Source organism: Euprymna scolopes, chromosome 6, assembly GCF_053919585.1.
Source record: "Euprymna scolopes isolate OS-2025 chromosome 6, ASM5391958v1, whole genome shotgun sequence".
Lineage (NCBI taxonomy): Eukaryota > Metazoa > Mollusca > Cephalopoda > Sepiida > Sepiolidae > Euprymna > Euprymna scolopes.
The window spans coordinates 101,809,293-101,834,107 of NC_136487.1; the positions used below are offsets into that span (position 1 = coordinate 101,809,293).

At 41.0% G+C, this 24,815-nt stretch overlaps 1 protein-coding gene across 3 annotated transcripts in view; it reads left to right on the forward strand.

Moving 5' to 3' along the window:
- The window catches only part of LOC145277825 (inositol monophosphatase 1-like), a 597,035-nt gene that overhangs the window by 67,625 nt on the left and 504,595 nt on the right, over positions 1–24,815 (forward strand). For all 3 annotated transcript variants that reach the window (XM_080129728.1, XM_080129729.1, XM_080129730.1), the window contains exon 2: positions 15,972–16,164. In XM_080129728.1, coding sequence (XP_079985854.1) covers positions 16,021–16,164 — 144 coding nt within the window. In that variant the 5' untranslated portion in view covers positions 15,972–16,020. The remainder of the gene's footprint in view (positions 1–15,971; positions 16,165–24,815) is intronic.

A 24,815-nucleotide genomic window follows, 5' to 3' on the forward strand; every position in this document is an offset into this window, starting at 1 on the left:
ACATAATTTATCCACTGAAAATAAACAATTTCCCATGCCTCCTATAGTTACCAATTCCTTTGAAAAACTTAAGAAGGACGTTGCGGAAACGTCTGTAAAAAAAATTGATGATGAATTTGAAGAGGAAGAATCAAACGGTTAGACAAGTGCACATACCACGCTTGCTTCAATTTTTATACTCCATAGTAAAAAATAACCAGAAACATGGATTGTTAGCGTAGAGTAAAAAAACCCACGAGATATTCTCTTTTATTTACATTGGAATAAAAAAAAAAGTAAAAAGGAAGATAATCCCTAGAGAATTTTCTAAGAACAAGAGCAGACAACTCTTTTAGACTGTTAGACATTGATATTGCTGACAGTCTAAATTTCCAGTTCTTTAAGACCTAACAGTTCCCCGAACTTCACAAACTGTGTGCTCACAAGTTTTTTTGTTAGTATGTCTTCTACCATGTCTTTACTCTGACAGTACTCCAGTTTAACTGTTTTCTTTTCCATCATAGTGGAATTTAATGTCAACATGTTTGGCCCTTCCATTATGCTGTGGATTCTTTGCCATACATATTGTTGACTGATTATCCTCGTAGATAAGTGTTGGTGTAACTGAGGTTTTTAATAAAGCACCTTGAAGGCGCTGCATCCAAACAGCCTCTTGTGCCGCACTAGCTATCAATAGCTTTTCGTCCACTGGGCAATTCCGTAAGATCCCATTACATATATTAGTATGTAAGGAGGAAATTTCACTTTCCATTGCTTTCATCCATTCATTTTTCTGAAGACTGGACAGTGCTTCTCTCATCGTCAATGGGTCATTTAAACTATGAGCTATGTAAACCCATTCACCATATCTATCTGGAGCTTTCTTTATTCTTCGTGATCTTTGAGGTACTGTTTCCTGTGTGTGTTTCACTAGGTCCTTCCACCTCCTGCAAGTTGTCGTCGTCGTCATCGTCATCATCATCATCATCATCATCATCATCATCATCATCATAGTTGCCTTGATATTCAATTTCTACTGGTGATGGGTTTGCTACTTCCTTTTTCTCCTGTTCAGCTATTGAACCTGTTTCATTGAATATGACATCTCTACTATGGAATACTCTAGATTTTCTGGTATCATAGAGTCTGTACCCCTTTAAGCCAATACCATAGCCAAGAAATATGCTTTTCTTTGCTTTGGAATCCATTTAAAATCTTTTATCCTTTGGTACGTGGACAAAGGCATTACATCCAAAAATGCATAAATGTTTCACATTAGGTTTGTGACTCTTCAATACTTTATATGGCGCCATACCCTGTACAGCAGTTGTTGAGCTCCGGTTTCGAATATATAAAACCTTTGCCCAAAATACTTTAGGCAGCTTCGAATCTGATAACATTGCTCGCACTGTTTCCACTAAAGTTCGATTCAATTTCGGCTACTCCATTTTGCTCTGGAGTTTTGGGAACAGTATATTCATGTCGAATACCCTCCCTTTTCAAATAATCTTCAAATTCTCTTGAAGTGTATTCTCCACCATTGTCAATGCGTAGGATTTTTATATTATGCCCAGCTAATTTCTCCACCATGGCTTTCCATTCCAGGAACATTTTAAAGGCATCTCTCTTGTGCTTGAGCACATATATCCAAACAAATCTTGATTTATCATCAATAAATGTTATGAAATATTCAACGCCACCAAACGATTTTGCCTCTATCCTCCCACAAACATCGCGATGCACGATTCCTAGGAGTTGAGTGACTCGCTTTCCACCAGATTTTAGAAATGAGGAACGATGGTGGTTCACAAAAGTTTTTATCTTTGGTTACATCATAGTCAAGGCCAGTTACGAGCTGGTCCTTTACTAGTTTTTGTAAACTATTTTCTCCAAGGTGGCCAAAACGTTTATGCCAAATTTCCTCTTTTGTGATACTACCTAAGCAGGAGTTCGCTGTATGAGTTGCTTCATTTACGTCACTGCAGTTCAAATAAAAGATGTCCCCAATGTTTGAACCTGTAGCCACTATTTTTTGTCTGTTATCCAGTAGTTGATATCCTAAGTTATCAAAAATACATGTTTTTTTTTCAGATTTAGTGGCTCTAGAAACACTTAATAAATTGTAAGACAATTTAGGAACATATAAAGTATCATATAACCTGCATTTTTTGGTATTTCCCATCTGGTACGTTCACATTTAGTTCTATTGTTCCTGTTCCTAGTGCCTCAACAGAGAATCCATCACCAAGGGTAATTTCCTCTGTTACATCCAATTTTCTGAAATTTATGAATTTCTCAACATCATGACACATGTGACATGTTGCTCCGGAGTCCACAATCCAGTTGCTCCTTTTATCCTCGGATAATAACGCATGATGTGTGAGGAGTCCAACAATGCAATCACTAGAGTCACTTGATTCACCCTGTGTTTTCTTCGTGAAAAAAACTTTCTTTTTCCGAGGGTTCGACTTGAAATTGCCGTTATTTTTAAGTGAGCGACAGTCACGTTTAATGTGCCCGTTCTTCCCGCAGTGATAACACTTTGACACCCTTTTGTTAACGCGGTGTTTAGACGCCATGGCTTTCAATTCGGTATCATTTAGTTCCCTCTCTTTAATCTTGGTTTCCTCATGCAGCAATCGTTCAGTGACTAACACCCATTTAGGAACGTCCTGGCTTGCTTTGAGTGCTGTTGCCAACATATTATAAGACTCTGGGAGAGTAGCCAGAAAATGAACAACTCTATCCTCCTTATCAATTGAATCGCCAATGACTGCTAATTCACCGAATATTTCCATCGTAGTTTTGATGTGTTCATGAACGTAATCGCCGTCTTTTAATCTAAGAGAATATAATTTTCTCCTCAATGCTAACTTGTTCGCCCACGTCTTCTTTTGAAACTGATTAGCCAATTTCTTCCACACTAATGCGGGATGGTCAGGGTCTCCAAATAAATATAAGAATGAAGTTTCCACCGATAGCACAATCGTCGCTAATGCACGATCCCTTCTTGATAAATATTTTACGTGCGATGCAGAATCTGTTCGTTTATCGGGAACGATTTCCGTTTCATTAACAATGTTCCATAAACCATCCTTAATTAAAGCCATTTTACATTGAACCTTCCAAGTATTATAATTTGTACCATTTAGTGGCACCAAGTTACTAAGTTTTGTTTCCATCGCCATTGTACATTTAAAAGCAATACAAAACTTTCACTACAACAAAATTCAAGATGGCCGTACAAGAAAAAAAAAAAATACCGTCACACGTGTTCTATTATCTTCAAGACGTTGACTGGGCCATAACCTATGAAGATCTAATCGAAAAAAAACCTGGACTCGATTCTCAGCGACACTCTCCACTCTAACCAGGTTCCACCCGGTTCTCGAGAACTCAACGGCTCGACTCACCCAAACATCTTAACTCCCGGCCTTATATTATCTCATTTATGCAAATTAATGCACAATCGAACCTGATGATTTGTTGCCTTCTCCTCTCCCATCGCTCGGGTTTCGAGTTCGCACATGCAGCCCACCTCCGTGACTGCAGTCGTACTACAATTTCCACTACAGAAGAGGAAGAATCAAACGGTTAGACAAGTGTACATATCTCGCTTGCTTCAATCTTTATACTCTATAGTAAAAAATAACCAGAAACATAGATTGTTAGCATAGAGTAAAAAAAAATACGCACGAGACGTTCTCTTTTACATTGGAATTAAAACAAAAAGTACAAAGGGAGATAATCACTACAGAATTTTTTAAGAACAAGAGCAGATAACTCTTTTAGACTGTTAGACATTGATATTTTTAACAGAATTACCATTTACTATTGAAACCGATGCCCCAGAAAAAGCTGTCGGAGGCACTCTCCTACAGGCTGAGAGACCTGTAGCATTCTTTTCTAGATCGCTAAACCCATCTGAAACACGACTTCACATAGTCGAGAAAGAGGCTTATGCCATAGTCGAGTGCATCCGAAAATGGAGGAATCTCCTTGCTGGGAAGCAGAAGCACTTACTATTGTAACAGACCAGCAAGCCGTATCTTTTATGTTTAAACCTGCTAACCGAGGAAAAATTAAAACTTATACGGTGGAAAATGGAACTTTTCCCGTTGTGATACGACATAAAAAAAAAACCGCACCGGAAGTGAAAACATTGTTGCCGATGCATTATCGAGAGTATGTGGTGCTGCTGCTTCTTCCTTGGAGAAAGTAAAGTCACTACACAATTCATTAATACATCCTGGAACAAAATATGCCATATTCAATTGATGAAGTCCGGCGTGTGACATCTGAATGTATGACTTGTGCCAAAATAAAACCTCAATTCTTCAATTCTACTAATAATACACTGCTCCCTTTCAGCGCCTCTCCATAGACTACAAAGTACCTGTCCTGGTATCTTCGACGGGATATCATTATATATTTACTGTCATCGATGAATACAGTCTATTTCCTTTTGCTTTCCCTTGTCGCGATTGTTCTTCGCAAACCACAATCCAGTGCCTGACAAATATTTTCTCCATATTCCCCTCATTTATCCATTCCGATCGAGGAACTTGGTTTTGTCGGAAGAATTCAAAAATTTTTTGACGCGACTTGGAATTGGATCCAGCAACACTACTGCATATAAACCCACGAGGAAACCGTCAATGCAAGCGTTACAACGGCATTATTTGGAACACCTAGACGATTACCAGTTAGCGCTTGGCAGGATGTTCTACAGGATGTTTTAAATGTTATTCGCTCCCTGCTGTGCACTATTACAAATGCAACTCCTCACGAACGCATGTTCAACTTTGAAAGGCGCTCTTCTACTGGTACTGCTTTACCTGTTTGGCTCTGTGACCCTGGGGAGGTACTATTAAAACGGTTTGATAACAGGAACAAATATGACCCGATTGTCGAGGTAGTGGAACTCCACGAAGCTAACCCTACATATGCAAGAATACGACATAATGATGGCTGGGAAGATTCAGTAGCGCTGAGACATCTAGCTCGCTTTCCACGCTCTGATAGACCTCAAAATCCTGCTAAAAGTATTCAACCCGACATTGGAAATGCAGACCCGATCCAGTTGACCGGAACAAGCCCTGTTAGTACTACACTGAATACAGAAGATGAATTTGACTAAAATAGTCAGAACCCTGGGAACCAACTTTCCCAGAGGATCACCGGTCCTTCGAATAGCGAACTACCTCCACGCCGATCTAATAGAATTCGCAGACCAGTCCAGCGACTGGATTTATAAAACAAAAAACTATTTACAATCACTTTTACAAGTGGAGGAGATTGTTATATTTTCATTTAAATTATTTTGTTCTTACTATTTAAAAAAAATGCAAATTCAGTTTCTGTCCACGTAATTTTGAACGCGTTCCTTTGTCTTTAAGAGACTGAGTTCTTTCCCTCTTGCTTTAGTAGCTGTGAATTTTATTCAATAAAGCCTTGGAAAGAGGTTTGTTTTACACCTTCATTCATTTACAACACTACAAATAGTTAACTGAAAATAATCATCGTATAAGAAAACCGAAACGACTAATAAGGATGTTGCACGAGGGACTAACAAGAGTTTTCACCGTCTCGAGTTTCGTCCCTTACCGGTGTACGTTTTTGCTTTGTTTACAAATGTTAAATGAAGATGCCATTATGTAAAAGCCAATCTATCGTTATGTCTTTTATAATCCATTGGCCTTTAATAAGATGACACATGGCGGCAGCGGTGGGATGGAACGAGTCCAAGTAAGATGTAGAAAAGAATAAGAAACGGAAAGTTATTTGCAGAAACAGATAATAACTTTATTGTTCTTGTGGCAAAATGTAATTTATACGTACGTCACGTAGACGAAGAAAAAATGTCGGAAGCGGACATGGAAGAAACAAACAGACCAGTGGCTGGCATAAGGCCTTCAGCGCCCCTATGTATGGAAGACAATTTAGCGGTGAATTGGAAGTTGTTTAAACTGAAATGGTATAACTACCATTATTATATGTTTGATGAAACCGCCATTACAATATCAGGGGACACTTTTGCTTCATACGTTGGGAAACGACGCATTGAAAGTTTACTACGGGTTTCAATTTTCAACACTCGAGGACGAAAGAACACCCACCGAAATTATTCAGGCATTTGATAAATATGCTATAGGGGAAACGACTGAAACCTACGGGCGTAACGTATTTCATTCTAGAACGCAAAGAGAATCAGAGACTGTGGAATCCTTTATTACGGCACTTCGAACGTTGATAAAAACGTGCAATTTTTGCGACAATTGCGTTTCATCAGTACTCAGAGATCAGGTAGTATTGGGAATACACAACTCCCAGACACAAGCTGAGTCATTGAAAATAAAACAGACTTACAAAAATGTATTGATATCTGTAAGCTGTCTGAAAATGCTACAATCCAGTCCAGAATCCTTAGGTCTGAAAGAGTGAACAGAGTTGATTTTTAATATGAAAGACATCGGCACAATCTAACAGAGAGTGTTGGGCGTGTGCATTGCAGCATGGAGCGAGCAAAGAGTTATGTCCTGCATTTGGTAAAATCTGTTATAAATGTAAGGGAAAAACCACTTTGCCGTGAAATGCAAAGTATCAAGGAAAAAGAAGTTGCAGACTGTCAAAACCCAACATTATGACCAGGAAAACGACAGTAGTAGTTGTTCAAACTATGAACATGTAGACAGCGTAACAATTAAGGAAAAGGTGAATGATATAAGTCAAGAGGTGATAAAAGCGAAAATGAGGGTGAAAGGAAAACCAATTGCCTTTCAGCTCGATAGTGGAGCGTCCATGAACATATTGAATGAGAAACACGTGATTGGAAAAACACTGGAACATTCAAATAAGACTCTTGTCATGTGAAATGAAGCAGAAGTGAAGTCATTGGGAGAATGTCGAGTAAAAATGATAAACCTTAAAACTGGACAAAAATATGCAGTCAAGTTTGTCATTGTGAAAGAGGATTTCCATCCCTTACTTGGAGCAAATGCAATCCAGAAAATGGAACTTGTCACAATCAATAACGACAAATTCAAAATGGTTGCCAAAGTTTCTCAAATGAATGAATCCAGCAGCCAGTACTCAGACAGCATTATCAATGACTTCAGAGATGTGTTCAAGGAAGAATTGTGTCAATTACCAGGAGAAGTACATTTGCAGGTGGATCCAGGAGTAACACCAAATGTTGCAGCAACACAGATAATACCAGTGGCACTTAAGGACAAGCTAAAAGTCGAGTAAGAAAAACTGGTAAAGAAGAATGTTATTGAACCAGTGAGAGACCCAACACCATCTGTCAGTGCTTTAGCACTGGTAGCTAAGAAAAATGGAAGCATACGAATATGCATAGACCCAAGACCACAGTTACCTACACTGGACGATTTACTACCAGAAATAGCTTACAGCAAGGTATTTTCTACCCTGGATCTACGAGATGGATTTTGGCATGTAAAATTAGACGAAGCCAGCATTTTCTACACCATATGGTAGGTTCCGGTGGAAAGTTTTACTTTTCGGGATTGCTCCAGCACCGAAGATATTTCAAAAGACCCTTTTTGACAAGATGTCCGATTTGGTGGTTAACAAATTTTCTGGTGATTGGGAAGGGTAAAACGATGGAAGAAGCAACAACTGATCATGACCAAAAACTCAGGAACCTGTTGCAGAGATGTTGTGATCGTGGGATGCGATTGAATGCTGAAAAATTGAACCTATGACAAATGGTTTACATCCTGAAGGTAAGAGCCATAAAAGAGATGCCGTGCCCAACAGACGTGTAGGGAGTGCAACGATTGGTTGGATTCGTAAATTACCTGGAAAAATTTCTACCACACATATCTGACGTGATGGCCCCTATTAGAAATTTAGTGAAGGCAGATGTGCCATGGACATGGTCCCAAATTCAGGAAGAGGCTTTTGGGAAAATTAAAGAGTTAGTGAGTGAGGCACCAGTATTAAGGTACTATGACCCCAACAAATCTTTGGTCATTCAATGTGAGAAGGGCATGGGGGCTGCACTACTGCAAGAGGGTCAACCGCTAGCTATAATCAGCCGTTCACTGACTGACACAGAAACTCGATATGCACAGATTGAGAAGGAACTACTAGCAGTAGTCTACGCATGTGAATGGTTTCACCAATATACGTTTGGTCGACAGATAACAGTACTAACTAATCATAGGTCACTGGAAGCGATCATGAAAAAGAATTGGTAAAATGCCCAAAACATGCTGATGCGCCAACAGGCTTACGATGCTACAGTTCTGTACCATCCAGGTAACAAAATTTTCCTTGCAAACACGCTATCAAGAACATACATCTATGGATTGGGTGGTGAATATATGGACGATGAAGATGATGTCAAGGAAGCAGAATATATTCCGATAACAGAAAGAGGGCTGCTTGAACTGCGCTCAGCCACGAAGGAAGACAGAAGCATGCAGCAGTTGCAGCAAGTAATTCTGGAAGGATGGCCAGAAGACAAAATACATCTTGACCCAGAGTTGAGACCATTATTTTAATATGTGAAGTGAAATGACGGTGCAAGATAGGTTAATTTTCAGAGGAAGCCGGGTAGTGGTCCTACTGACATAGCGGGGAGTGTTGAAAGAAAAGCTGCATTCCACACACCTGGGAGTAGAGGGATGTTGCAGAAGAGTAAGAGAATGTTTGTATTGGCCAAATATGAACAGTGACATAAAGGACTACGTTTCAAAATGCCCCACGTGTAGAAAATATGAAGTAACCAATCCAGCAGAATCATTAAGGGTCCATGAAGTTCCTGACAGACCCTGGGTGAAAGTGGGAATATATCTCTTTAAGTTTGAAGATAGAGACTATCTCTGCACAGTTGACTACATGAGCAACTTTTGGGAAATTGATCATCTTCTCAATACACAAGCAAAGACAGTGATAACTAAACTGAAACATCATTTTGCACGACATGGAATACCAGATCAGGTGGTAACTGATAATTGGCCTCAGTTTAGTAGCCAGGAATTTTCTACCTTATCACCAGCTCAGGAGCTGATGTCAAGGAGAACAAAAACATTTCTCCCAACCAGAGAGAGTTTACTCAAGCCAGAATTGCCCAAAAATCTAAGAAAAATGGTGAAGCAAGACCGCAGGAAGCAAGAATATTCTTTCAACCACAAAGTAAAACCACTGAAACCATTGTATCCTGGAGATGTAGTATGGATAAAACCACACATAAACCGTCAAAAAGAGAGAAGGAAAGCAGTGGTATGGCGGAGACTGGATGAGTGATCATACCATATAAAAGTGGATGGAGAATTATATCGACGGAATAGAGTAGATTTGAAGAAAACTGCAGAGACACTCCCCCACACATCAGTAATGCACCAGCCATATGAAGTGCAGAGCGAGTTACCCAAGAATGCAGGGTGGAGTACAGAAGAGATATGTACCACAGGACCACCTCAATATGAAGGTGAAATAAGAGAAAGCCCAAATCCGACCCCATCCCCAACAAAAGCAAGCCTGGAAAGGTTGCAGACAACACGGTCGGGAAGAATAGTAAGAGATCCTGTGAGATTCAGAGATTTCACAACATAAGTGAAAGGCCAGAATAATCCCTGTTAGGTATGAGGGTAGTCAGCCCAATGAATGCCTAGATCACTATATTTTATAGACTCTGTTTCAATTTTTAGACTTTGGGTTTTTTTTGTTCTGTCTTGTCATTGAGAAAAGGGAAGATGTTGCATGAGGGACTAACAAGAATTTTCACCGTCTCGAGTTGCGTCCCTTACTGGTGTACGTTTTTGCTTTGTTTACAAATGTTAAATAAAGACGCCATTATGTAAAAGCCGATCTATCGTTATATCATTTATAATCCATTGACATCCTCAATAAGATAATGACACAAAGGAATTGATTAAATGAATGTTTAAAAGAATATGCAAATTAGCTAGATCGTTTGCTAGTAGATGCAATTCCACAGCCCATAAATAAAGTTGTATTTTCTTTTAAAATAAATAGAAAAAAGGGTTTTTAATATGAATATCAATACACAAACTTAAAGAAGTAAAGATTGCAAAAACAACTTTCGTCGTTACTTTTTGGCCATTAACTGTGTTGTTGCATTTCACTCGCACTTTGTCTGGTACCATCGCAAGAACAAACAAAAAAGGACATAAAAAATACAACTCAGCATTTTTTTCTAGATGAATACAAAAAGCATTTATTCCAGTAATTTCCGATAACACACTTTACTGTGTTTCAAAATATCATTCACATGTCGAACATGACTGTCGAGACGCTCTTTCACACACGTGTCTTTGTCGTCGCTTGCCTTTTCGTTTTTTCGACCATGTGGAACATTTTCTCTCGCCGTCCAAAAGTCAAAACACGTCTGATTGCTTTGCTCGACCATGTGCTGTCCTTTTTTCTTTTCCTCTCCTTCTTCTTCCCGTGACGCTAACACACTTTCTTCATTTGCATATGTGCTAAGAAGGCTATTGCTTCTAATATTTTTGCTAATCAGCTATTCTATGGCTGCTGCTGATTTTCTCATATGCGCCCATACACGCTATGTGTTTTTTTTCCAGTGTAATATAAATCTTGGAGTGGTTAAACTCGTATTTCCCTTATGGGTCCTTCAAATCCTAATATCGCCCGTGTTATACAAACACTCGGGTGTTTAAAATTTGGTTTCTTTTGAAGTTCTTGAAATCCAACGTCGCCACTGTTATGCGACAATGGGATATTTAAACGTGTTTTCTGCATAAGTTTTTTCGGGTTCTTGCAACACTGGGATGTTTAAACTTGTGTTCCCTGCATTTTTAAATCTTTTCGTCGTCACTGTTATGATCCTGTTAAAGAGGTCACAAGGAAAACGCAACATGGGAATAGAGTAACAAAATATATTTACAGGAATCTATAAAAGTGAGGGGTGTTTATCCAATGTGGTGTAAATGAAGAAAAAAGAAACAAGAACGACCGACCGCGTTTTTGTGTGGCTTACCTCGTGTTCATAATGAAGAAGAAAGAAACAAAAATGGCTGCCCTGTTTGACCACGAGGTATGCAAATGAGATGCTCCTGATTGGAGATAAAAGAGGAGTGATTTTGGGGAAGGAAGGCATTCTGGAGTTAGATTGCGAGCAGAGAAGTTGTATTTGTAGAAGAGAAAAGTCGGATTCGGGGAGAGAAAAGCTAAAGTTGCAGAAGTTCGTTTTGGAGTGGAGAGAAGACGCGTCAAGTGGTAACCAGAAGGTGAAAGTTCGGACAGCAGTGTCACGCAATCGACAAGCTATTTCGGCGTATCAAGCAATTAACATGGCTGAGTGGAGACTGAGCACTCAGATGTTGAGACCCTTTACTGGGGAGGGCGACCTGATTAAGTGGCTGGAGAAATTAAAAATGGTGGCAAAGCTGCAAAAGATAGAAGATGTGGTCACCCTGCTGCCGCTATACTTAGAGGGGGAAGCCCTCACGATTTACCAGCAGATGCGAGATGAAGACAAGGAAGACCTCGCCTTAGTAGAGCAAAGGCTGAAATTGGCCTTCGCGGAGGGCCCATTTGAAGCACTTCGCAAGCTGTCAAGTTTGAGGTGAACCGGCGAGTCCGTTGATGTCTTTGCGGCAGAGATCAGGAGACTGGCAGGGTTGGCTGGTTACGTGGGGAGGAGCCTGGAGATGACGGTAAAGCTGTACCTAGTGAACGGCTTCCCAGAGGAAATCTCTGCGAACATGCAGAGAATCACGGGGATCCATTCTATGGAAGTGGACGATCTCTTGGTCCACGCCAGAGTCCTAGTGAAAAATGTTAAAAGCCCAATCGTGGCTGCAGCTGTGAGTGGAAATATGTGCATGAGGCCTCACTTGAATGAGAGGCAGCCGGCGAGGCGACAGGAGGGGAGACCTGCCATCAAGTGTTTCCGGTCCAGGGTCCTCATCTGATCAAGGACTGCAAAGAGCCGAGACCGGGGATCACGTGCTACCGATGTGGACAAGTGGGGCATATTAGCCGCTATTGTGTTGCTGCACGGGACCAGGGAAACGAGTGAAGGGGAGCTATTGCGCCAGTGGTTACCCCTTCTGTGTGGAAATGGCGCATGATGGAACATTGCCTCGGTTACCGGTGGTAGTCAATGGGAAGAGAGCCATAGCCCTTGTCGACACAGGCTGCACTACAATGCTGTTAGCAAGGAATGTCGCGAGGTCATGGAGCGGAACCAGGATTATTAGGACCGTGGATGGCAGGGATGTGAAATGCCTAGGAGAGACGACAGCGGAAGTAATGGTGCAAGGGGTGCCCATTGGACTGCAAGCCCTGGTGTTGAATCATCTGGTCGGTGGTGTCGACGTGATTATAGGTATGAGTGCAATTAACCGACTGGGGGGCACTACGTTAAGAGGGGGCCAAGTGACGTTTGGACGTCTCGGCGCAGTGGGGATGGCAGGAGTGGAAGGTGATAGAACCGTCAGAACCCCAAAACCGGAGGTTTGCTGCATTGAGGACAAAGATTTCCTGGCGAAGTTTGATGGCGTGAGGTGTACGGTGGAATGGAAATGGATTTCCGGGCCCCCAGAACTACGGAATAAGGTGGGCTGCTACGAAAACACCCTGCGAGGAGAAATAAGAAAAGGATTCGAGGAAGAAGTGGAGAGGTGGATAAAAGAAGGAATTCTGAAACCGTGGACAGGGGAAGAAAAAGATGTGTTGCCACTACTGGCGGTTGTTCAGCCTACCAAAAACAAGATTAGGCCCGTGCTGGATTTTAGGGAATTGAACAGACACGTAGCCTGCCACACTGGAACGGGGATCGACGTATGTGAGGATGTCATGAGGAAATGGAGAAGAATGGGGCGGGCCACTAAGATTGTCGATCTGAAATCGGCATATCTGCAGATCCATGTAGATGAAAAACTCTGACAGTACCAACTGGTCCGGTACAAGGGGCGGGTGTATTGTCTGACGAGGTTAGGCTTTGGGCTGAGTTCATCCCCCAAAATTATGACTGCCGTGCTGAAGACAGTGCTGAGCAAAGACTGTACAGTGGAGGAGGCCACTAGCTCGTACATTGACGACATCCTGGTGGAGGAGGCAGAGGTGACAGCAGAAAAAGTAAGAAGCCATGTCGAGAAGTATGGGTTAACCGCAAAACCGGCGGAGGCCCTAGATGGAGGAGCGACGCTGGGGTTGAAACTAAGGCGAGATGGAAAAGAAAGCCTTGTCTTCGAACGAGGGAATGCAATACCCGAAGTCGGATCTGAGCTGACGAGGCGAGAACTCTTCTCAGTCTGCGGGAGGCTGGTCGGGCACTATCCTATCGCTGGCTGGCTCGGGATAGCATGCAGCTTTATTAAACGACAAACAGGCACTGATGATTGGGAAGGCCGTGTGACGAAGGAGGTCATGAACATGCTGCAAGAAGTCATTGCGAGAGTGAGGAATGAGGACCCAGTGAAAGGGAAATGGTATGTCAGCGGCGAAGACGCAGGTGTGGTTTGGTGCGATGCCAGTAACCTGGCGTTGGGCGTCGTACTAGAGATAGGAGGTGTAAGCGTGGCTAAGAAAATCAACGACTTCTCCCATATCAACGTAGCAGAACTAGATGCCGCTATAAAAGGAATCAATCTGGCCCTGAAATGGGGATTGAAAATAATTGAAGTCAAAACCGATTCGGCAACAGTAGCGTCGTGGATTCGGTTGGCAGTAACTGGCGATAAGAGAGTTAAGACAAGGGGTGCTGCAGAAATGCTGATCAAGCGCAGACTCGGAGCGCTCACCAACCTGATAGCGGAATTCCAGTTGAGAGTATCTGTTGTGTTGGTCCCGTCAGAAAAAAACAAGGCGGATTCGATGACACGCGTGAAGAAGGCCTGGCTGCAGGAGGGAAAGGAGATCTCCTCGGCATGCTGTGCAGGGGAAGAAGTCAAAGAGTCACACGAAATGCACCACTTTGGTCGAGAACGAATGTTATTCCTAGCCAGAGAGGTTTACCCGGAGACCACCGAGGAGGAGGTTAGGGAGGTGGTGGAGAACTGTCGAGAGTGCCAATCAATTGACCCTGGACCGTCCAGACACGAAGCAGGAGAGCTACACGTTGCGGAGGACTGGAAGCGATTGGCCATTGATGTGACAAACTATCACCACAAATTGTATCTGTCGATGGTCGACTGTGGACCGGGAAGGTTTGCCATCTGGAGAGAGATCAGGGCAGAAGCTGCATGGGCGATCGGAGGGGTCATCGAGGAGATAGTTTTGGAGAGAGGGCCGGTTGAGGAACTCTTAATGGACAATGGCCCCGCTTTCTGATCAGAAGCCTTTAAAGGGGTGTGCGATAAGTGGGGAGTAAGGCAATTTTTCAGAGCAACGTATCGGCCGAGTGGCAACGGAACAGTGGAGAGGAATCATCGCACGATTAAAGCCGCTGCGGAAAAAAGCAACGTATCACCCATAGAGGCGGTGTTTTGGTACAACATCTCGCCGAAGACCAAACAAGATGAGACAACTGTGCCTCATAGGGCCGTTTTCACATATAAGTGGCGGCATTCGTGCAACAAAACAGCAGAAATTGAGAGTGAAGAAGCCACTATCAAAGTAGGTGAAGAGGTGTGGGTGAAACCCCCCAATGCACAGTGTACCACTCGTTGGAAAAGAGGGGTCGTAACAGGATTGCAGTCGAAGAACAATGTGATGGTGAATGGCGTTCCCTGGCATATCTTAGACCTGCGTCGTGTGACATTGCCGGTATGCAGTGAGGGCAGTGAAGAAGAAGAAATCGAGGGCCACCGAGAAGCAAATGATGCTGCTCGACCTGACTTAGGCCCGCGTTGTAGTGAACCTGAAAACTTTAACCCCCGAGAAGTTGTCCTCCAGAGGCCTCGACGTGAGAGGAGGCGGCCTGCTTGGATGGAGGATTACGAAGTATCCTATTGATCTCGAAGATCAGGGGGGCGTGTGGTGTAAATGAAGAAAAAAAGAAACAAGAACGACCGACCGCGTTTTTGTGTGGCTTACCTCGTGTTCATAATGAAGAAGAAAGAAACAAAAATGGCTGCCCTGTTTCTTTATATGCCTACAGGGTGACCACGAGGTATACAAATGAGATGCTCCTGATTGGAGATAAAAGAGGAGTGATTTGGGGAAGGAAGGTATTCTGAAGTTAGATTGCGAGCAGAGAAGTTGTATTTGTAGAAGAGAAAAGTCGGATTCGGGGAGAGAAAAGCTAAAGTTGCAGAAGTTCGTTTTGGAGTGGAGAGAAGACGCGTCAAGTGGTAACCAGAAGGTGAAAGTTCGGACAGCAGTGTCACGCAATCGACATCCAACTGATGAATAATCTTGCGTGGCCCACCGAATATTGACTCCCACCCCACCTTTTGTCTTTCAATATTTATTCTGCATGGATCTGCCGTGATTGGTCAGGTAACCATTACTAAGTTGCTGTCGGTTGAAACCTGACTCGTTACGACTACATGTGCTAAAAATAGAAAGGACTATTTTCAAGCAATAAAGAGAAAACACAAAACTTCATCTTTCACAAATTAAACAAAAAAAAAACAAACTATTATTTCGAAACACCGAAGATACTTTTAACTGTAGGTAATATGGTGTAAAATTCATCGTTTAGCAACACTATCACTGGCCGTAGAGCCTGTATATCCAACAACTCTCCATAAAACTAGTGGCTTTCAGTTCAGCTTATACAGAATATTAATCTATTATAAACTGTTTATAAAATAAGCCAATTAAACACAGCCACACTTATGTTTAGATGTTTGCCGATCACTATCTACAGGGTATTTCCAAATACTTTATTGTATTAAATAAGCTCGGTGTGTTTTGATATCAGTATAGTTTGGATAAATGAACAACTTTGGCATTTATTCATTTCTTCAATAGTATCTGATTGTAAGATTTGGGATCGAAATATGATTACATTTTAGTAGACATTCACTTTTCATTTATTTGTTTTATTATTACTATATATATCTCCATATACTTTCTAACTTCAGATTCGTGAAGTCAATTAGTCATCCCCATTGTCAGCTGTGAATTAAAACGATGTCTGTTGCTGTTGATTGTTCATCAGAAGAAACTGCTGACATTCTCGTTGAAAGCCAAAATAGTTCGTTACTTGAGAATGAAACTGAGGACATTGAAGAGTTCTTCAACGTTGCAATGGAACTAGCTAAAAATGCAGGCAAGGTAAGGATGATTAGTTATGGCATTTTTCGATAGCATTACCTACACTTTTTCTACACTTTTACTGCACATGCATTCACTAGAAGGCATGTCTATTATTTCCCTGGCACTGAAATTAATTGATATATAAAAAGGGATACACAAAATTAATATTCTTTCATCCTGCTGTACCTCACATGAAAACACATGCACATGCATAACAATTTGAGATCTGTAAGACATTATCTCTCAACTTCCATGAAGTGTTCTTGAGTTAGGACAACAAAATTAAAGAAAGAAATAAAAAGAATTCGTCTTTGCAAGCCAATAACCGCCGGGTTTGAGATCACCACTGACACCAACCTTCGTCTGTCAGCCTCTCTCCGACCTAACCTGTCAACTCCTTTTATACATGTCTCTCGCATGATTTCATGTGATTTTGTGTGACTTCCACCAGAGCACACCTTTTAAAACTATGGACGCCATCTTGATTTCTCTCTCTCTTTCGCCCAACCTTGCCCGACACACGCGGTAAGACCTCTGTTCGTTTGATCTGTTTTTACCTTTCTTTTTCTCCTTTCCTTCTGCTAACTTTAAACAACATTCCATACAGTAGAACAAGATGAGAGGGGTAAATGAGATTTAGAAGCAACGATCATTTTGATTACAAGTATTATTTTATTGTGTAGATAGTGAAAACAACATAAATATGACAACCATACATTTTACTCATGTAAAAGTGGACAGTTGTGGTTAAAACAATCTAGTGTTAAATTCGACGCACTACTGCAAATCTCGGGGCTTTGCTGTCAAAACTCAACTCTAGAATATGACACACTGCCGAGAACACTTGCTGCTCTGACATCCAAATCCAAAATCAACACAGTCTATGAAAAATCAGGTTTTTATATCCAACCGGAAGCATCTCATTTGCATATTAGGTGACAATATCGCAAGTATATAAAGAGAGTAGGCGGCCATTTTTTTCTTCTTTTTCTTCATTCTTTTTGTCTGCACACAATTCTACAGTACAGACACGTTTGTACTATTTTTTTAAATGTTTCATTACAAAAGAGCAACCTATTCTGCCTTTGCTAGCATTTCAGATGACAACAGTTTGTAAATGCGTAAATGTCAAACCTAATTTAATTGTTAATTACTTCAATTATGACCCGTTGACATGAATTTGTCTGTAAATGGAACTGGTATTTTTTGAAGCGGAACAGTGAAAGTATACATAAATTCAGTCAATGATGTATGACTTGCCTGTCCAGAAGCAATGTAACCATAGTCCAGTAGTTGATCAGGACTATTCAGATTGCAAAAAAAAAAAAAAAAAAACGGGAGAGAGTGTTATATTAGGAGGTTCTTCGGTCAGGATGGCTGTGATAATAACTGGTTGTTAAACCCTCTGCAACACTCTCATCTTATCCATATAAGAGAGTGTTGCAGAGGGTTTAACAACCAGTTATAAATGCGGTTGACCGTACAACCAAATGTGGCCCAATGACGTAGCCCCTTTTAAGGGAGCTGGGGGCTGCTACATTAATAACCCCTATATCTAGCTTCTAACCTTGTGCCTGACTTTGTGATGCAGTTATAAACGTTTCATGCAGGTGTTTTTTTGGGTTTGGGAACGTTAGATCATGTCGGTTGGGTTTGAGTGACAGGTGTTATGAAACTTTTAAAGGTCAGATTTACACGCGGATATCTGAAGTTGAAAACTAAAACATTGTGTGAAAAGCATGCTTCTCTCTCTCTCTCTCTCTCTCTCATTCTCTCACTCTTTCTTTCTCTATTTCTCTCATTGACTTCCTTTCTCTCTCTTTCAATGAAGAAAGAGAGAAATTAAATATAATTTGATTGTTGTAAAGACAGTTGAGATTTGCTCGCCGTACGCGATGGGTCGACTAAATATGTTTCCTAACTTGTTAACTGTTTAATAAATTATCTATATTTTTATAAAATGTATCTTGTCGCTGTTTTTATACAAGTGTTCGATTTCAGCATACCATTAATGCCGACGACAGAAAGCTGCACTGAACACGCAACAAGCGACGATGGGAAGATGCCTGCAATGACCACACATAATGCGACCCATACCAAACAGTTATAGCCGACGACGGATCGACCCGTTATCGTTGTGTTTCCAGCATGTGTCTATCGTTTAGATATTGTTGGATATCGTTCATTCCCCGTGGAGCTGGTTGCATTCCCAAGACGTTCATCAACCAAGTAACCCTTCTGGGGAGCGATAGTACTACATTGTTGCCGTTAATCCAGGATTGTTTCTCGCATGAGAAACAAGCACGACCCTATGGGAAAATCCACGGACACAAGGAAAAAAAAATCAACCACTAGACAAATAAAAATCCACGGACACAAAAACTAAAGAAAAGAAACACAAGATTAGTCAGTCAAAGTCCAGGGAAACACAACAACGAAGAACTCAACTCAAAAACAGCCACTTCAACCCAGCATCTACAGAAAAAAAGACACCTGAACTCTTAAGAAAAACTAAGGTAGGTGACTATTTTCTCTGCTCTTTTTGTTACTCTGCAAATTTTTTGGTTTTAATAATTTGTAAAAATTATTTTGTGGATAGAGCTTTTTGTTTAAACGTCGGCTATTTAAAAATATACATTTAGACAAAATGGCTAACACAAACCAAGCCCCATTTAACAGAATCCTCACAGGTGGATCGAAGATCCCAATCTTTACTGGAAAACCATCCGACTTTGGTCCATGGCTAGCAGCTCTGAAAAAGAAAGAGCGGATCTACCAGCTTACAGACCCCGAGCTAGTAAACCTAGCGTATGATTTTACGGACGGACTAGTATCGGAAATGATCGGAGAATTTCTCGATGATCATCCGAACTGCACCAGTAAGGATCTGCTCGATCAAATAGCAGCCCAGTACGGCGAGTTTACAAATGCTGCCGACGCTGCTCGGGCTTTAATAAGAATAAAGCAAGATCGAGGTGAGGTACTCGCCGATTTAGCAAGTAGGATGAATAAAATTGCTAAGTTAGCCTATAGGGACGCAGAGATGAGGGAAGGTCCAGCTGTGCAAGTGCACTTAGCTGAGTTCTTCATAGATGCGTTAAATAACTCCTTTATCAAGGAGGATGTGGTCAGATCGAATCCGACGACATTATCGGAGGCCTTGTCTGCTGCTAGACAAAGCGAAATGCTTTATGAACGACTCCAAAGTGGCCACAAGAAGGAGCAGGCTTTCTTAAATAATAGCTTTAACAGGTATCAGGGACCAAAGGGGGCTCCAATTAGATTTAGGGTACCCAAATCCGAACCTAACAGTAGCTGTAACGCTGTAAGATATAAGTTTTGTGGGTGTGCTTCAGCAAGACTGCAGCGAGGGCGTTCCAGCTATAATAGGCTAGAAAGAGACTGGCAATGCGCACCTGAAGAAAGATTAAATAACTTCACTTCAGGAAAAAGCAAGGTCAAGTTACACTCGAAACCCACTCACCACCGACCGCCACAGAGGTCAAACACACGGACATGCAACCATGACAAACCCTCAAAGAAAGGAGTAACCCTGGGAAGAATAAACACCAGAGGTCATGGATGTCTGGAAAGCCGTGAGAGCAGACCTAAACGGGCCCACCAAAAGAATAAATCGGTCAAGAAAACTCGGGAAAATAAAGAGACCCAAAGAAATAAAATCCACAACCAGAGCTCCGGAATGGAGTGTATAGTTAAAATAAGAGGTAGACCGATAGAGGCATTGATCGACACTGGATCGGAAGTCTCGCTCCTCAAAACATCAGTTTTTGAAGAGTTAAAAACGCATAAAGGAGAGTTAAGGGATTCTAACCTAACAGTTACTCTCGCAAACGGGCAAAGAATGCCACTGAAAAGCATGGTCCATTTGCCTATTAAAATTAAGAAGGTGCAAACTTTATCTAGGTTTTATATCACCCCAGACTTAGATCGGGAGTTGATATTAGGTGCAGATTGGTTAGAAAGGAACCACGCCCAAATAACCTTCCACCCTAACCAACTAACGGTTAAAGGGATGAACATACCACTTGTTAATAATACCAGTGATAGAGTCAAGTTATCGCCATGCACTGCATCGACGAGCACTGTTAGAGTAATTTCTAAAAAACAAAACAAGAATCCACCCCGTCAACATCGATCTCCAGTCCGAAAAAGGAAACCTGTATCAGAGGCAATTAAAGTATGCCCCGAGCTATCCACACCACAGGTACCTGTGAATCGTAAAAGCCTCAGAAAAACTGCCGGCTTTTCACAAGACTTTTCCTTTCGGAAAAAGAATGAGTTTTTAATGACTAATTCCTTCACACAAAAATCCAAGAACTCTCAACCGCGTAGAAAATATCTGGATAACCCACAACTTACAGAATTCCCGAATTCACCCCTGTCCAACATTATTAGCAGAAGCCGACTACAAAACAAAAAACTTTTGAAAACGGCCAAGAAATTTAAAAATAAAAAGAAAGAAAATATATATACAGAGGAGCAAAGAGAAATTGTCACCAACACACACACCCACGCGCGTGCGCGCATAAAGAAAAATGTTGACAAATTCAAAACAAGCAAAGCTTCACAAAAAGTCAATGAAAAATCAAATGACTATAAAACGAAACAGCGAACGACTAACGTTTTTCGAAAAAGAAGATACAACAAATTGATCAAATATTATATTAAAAAAAAAAAATGATCAAAAGATTGAATGCTTCGGGAGAAAAATGTCCATAAAATTGAATGAGAAAAAAATTTAACAGGGGAAGATAAAGGGTTTTCAAAATAAATAAAATAATATTTTATTAAAAATAAAAAATGATCTAAAGAATTAATGCTTAAAAAAAAGGTGATTAATACTTGAGAATAACTGAGAGAAGAGAAAAAGATTTTAAAATAATCATTGTGCCAATGACCCGATGATATGACATTTGCCAGTCAGAGCAAAGGTCACAAAAAGGGAGGGACGAGATGTGGCACAATGACGTAGCCCCTTTTAAGGGAGCTGGGGGCTGCTACATTAATAACCCCTATATCTAGCTTCTAACCTTGTGCCTGACTTTGTGATGCAGTTATAAACGTTTCATGCAGGTGTTTTTTGGGTTTGGGAACGTTAGATCATGTCGGTTGGGTTTGAGTGACAGGTGTTATGAAACTTTTAAAGGTCAGATTTACACGCGGATATCTGAAGTTGAAAACTAAAACATTGTGTGAAAAGCATGCTTCTCTCTCTCTCTCTCTCTCTCTCTCATTCTCTCACTCTTTCTTTCTCTATTTCTCTCATTGACTTCCTTTCTCTCTCTTTCAATGAAGAAAGAGAGAAATTAAATATAATTTGATTGTTGTAAAGACAGTTGAGATTTGCTCGCCGTACGCGATGGGTCGACTAAATATGTTTCCTAACTTGTTAACTGTTTAATAAATTATCTATATTTTTATAAAATGTATCTTGTCGCTGTTTTTATACAAGTGTTCGATTTCAGCATACCATTAATGCCGACGACAGAAAGCTGCACTGAACACGCAACAAGCGACGATGGGAAGATGCCTGCAATGACCACACATAATGCGACCCATACCAAACAGTTATAGCCGACGACGGATCGACCCGTTATCGTTGTGTTTCCAGCATGTGTCTATCGTTTAGATATTGTTGGATATCGTTCATTCCCCGTGGAGCTGGTTGCATTCCCAAGACGTTCATCAACCAAGTAACCCTTCTGGGGAGCGATAGTACTACATTGTTGCCGTTAATCCAGGATTGTTTCTCGCATGAGAAACAAGCACGACCCTATGGGAAAATCCACGGACACAAGGAAAAAAAAATCAACCACTAGACAAATAAAAATCCACGGACACAAAAACTAAAGAAAAGAAACACAAGATTAGTCAGTCAAAGTCCAGGGAAACACAACAACGAAGAACTCAACTCAAAAACAGCCACTTCAACCCAGCATCTACAGAAAAAAAGACACCTGAACTCTTAAGAAAAACTAAGGTAGGTGACTATTTTCTCTGCTCTTTTTGTTACTCTGCAAATTTTTTGGTTTTAATAATTTGTAAAAATTATTTTGTGGATAGAGCTTTTTGTTTAAACGTCGGCTATTTAAAAATATACATTTAGACAAAATGGCTAACACAAACCAAGCCCCATTTAACAGAATCCTCACAGGTGGATCGAAGATCCCAATCTTTACTGGAAAACCATCCGACTTTGGTCCATGGCTAGCAGCTCTGAAAAAGAAAGAGCGGATCTACCAGCTTACAGACCCCGAGCTAGTAAACCTAGCGTATGATTTTACGGACGGACTAGTATCGGAAATGATCGGAGAATTTCTCGATGATCATCCGAACTGCACCAGTAAGGATCTGCTCGATCAAATAGCAGCCCAGTACGGCGAGTTTACAAATGCTGCCGACGCTGCTCGGGCTTTAATAAGAATAAAGCAAGATCGAGGTGAGGTACTCGCCGATTTAGCAAGTAGGATGAATAAAATTGCTAAGTTAGCCTATAGGGACGCAGAGATGAGGGAAGGTCCAGCTGTGCAAGTGCACTTAGCTGAGTTCTTCATAGATGCGTTAAATAACTCCTTTATCAAGGAGGATGTGGTCAGATCGAATCCGACGACATTATCGGAGGCCTTGTCTGCTGCTAGACAAAGCGAAATGCTTTATGAACGACTCCAAAGTGGCCACAAGAAGGAGCAGGCTTTCTTAAATAATAGCTTTAACAGGTATCAGGGACCAAAGGGGGCTCCAATTAGATTTAGGGTACCCAAATCCGAACCTAACAGTAGCTGTAACGCTGTAAGATATAAGTTTTGTGGGTGTGCTTCAGCAAGACTGCAGCGAGGGCGTTCCAGCTATAATAGGCTAGAAAGAGACTGGCAATGCGCACCTGAAGAAAGATTAAATAACTTCACTTCAGGAAAAAGCAAGGTCAAGTTACACTCGAAACCCACTCACCACCGACCGCCACAGAGGTCAAACACACGGACATGCAACCATGACAAACCCTCAAAGAAAGGAGTAACCCTGGGAAGAATAAACACCAGAGGTCATGGATGTCTGGAAAGCCGTGAGAGCAGACCTAAACGGGCCCACCAAAAGAATAAATCGGTCAAGAAAACTCGGGAAAATAAAGAGACCCAAAGAAATAAAATCCACAACCAGAGCTCCGGAATGGAGTGTATAGTTAAAATAAGAGGTAGACCGATAGAGGCATTGATCGACACTGGATCGGAAGTCTCGCTCCTCAAAACATCAGTTTTTGAAGAGTTAAAAACGCATAAAGGAGAGTTAAGGGATTCTAACCTAACAGTTACTCTCGCAAACGGGCAAAGAATGCCACTGAAAAGCATGGTCCATTTGCCTATTAAAATTAAGAAGGTGCAAACTTTATCTAGGTTTTATATCACCCCAGACTTAGATCGGGAGTTGATATTAGGTGCAGATTGGTTAGAAAGGAACCACGCCCAAATAACCTTCCACCCTAACCAACTAACGGTTAAAGGGATGAACATACCACTTGTTAATAATACCAGTGATAGAGTCAAGTTATCGCCATGCACTGCATCGACGAGCACTGTTAGAGTAATTTCTAAAAAACAAAACAAGAATCCACCCCGTCAACATCGATCTCCAGTCCGAAAAAGGAAACCTGTATCAGAGGCAATTAAAGTATGCCCCGAGCTATCCACACCACAGGTACCTGTGAATCGTAAAAGCCTCAGAAAAACTGCCGGCTTTTCACAAGACTTTTCCTTTCGGAAAAAGAATGAGTTTTTAATGACTAATTCCTTCACACAAAAATCCAAGAACTCTCAACCGCGTAGAAAATATCTGGATAACCCACAACTTACAGAATTCCCGAATTCACCCCTGTCCAACATTATTAGCAGAAGCCGACTACAAAACAAAAAACTTTTGAAAACGGCCAAGAAATTTAAAAATAAAAAGAAAGAAAATATATATACAGAGGAGCAAAGAGAAATTGTCACCAACACACACACCCACGCGCGTGCGCGCATAAAGAAAAATGTTGACAAATTCAAAACAAGCAAAGCTTCACAAAAAGTCAATGAAAAATCAAATGACTATAAAACGAAACAGCGAACGACTAACGTTTTTCGAAAAAGAAGATACAACAAATTGATCAAATATTATATTAAAAAAAAAAAATGATCAAAAGATTGAATGCTTCGGGAGAAAAATGTCCATAAAATTGAATGAGAAAAAAATTTAACAGGGGAAGATAAAGGGTTTTCAAAATAAATAAAATAATATTTTATTAAAAATAAAAAATGATCTAAAGAATTAATGCTTAAAAAAAAGGTGATTAATACTTGAGAATAACTGAGAGAAGAGAAAAAGATTTTAAAATAATCATTGTGCCAATGACCCGATGATATGACATTTGCCAGTCAGAGCAAAGGTCACAAAAAGGGAGGGACGAGATGTGGCACAATGACGTAGCCCCTTTTAAGGGAGCTGGGGGCTGCTACATTAATAACCCCTATATCTAGCTTCTAACCTTGTGCCTGACTTTGTGATGCAGTTATAAACGTTTCATGCAGGTGTTTTTTGGGTTTGGGAACGTTAGATCATGTCGGTTGGGTTTGAGTGACAGGTGTTATGAAACTTTTAAAGGTCAGATTTACACGCGG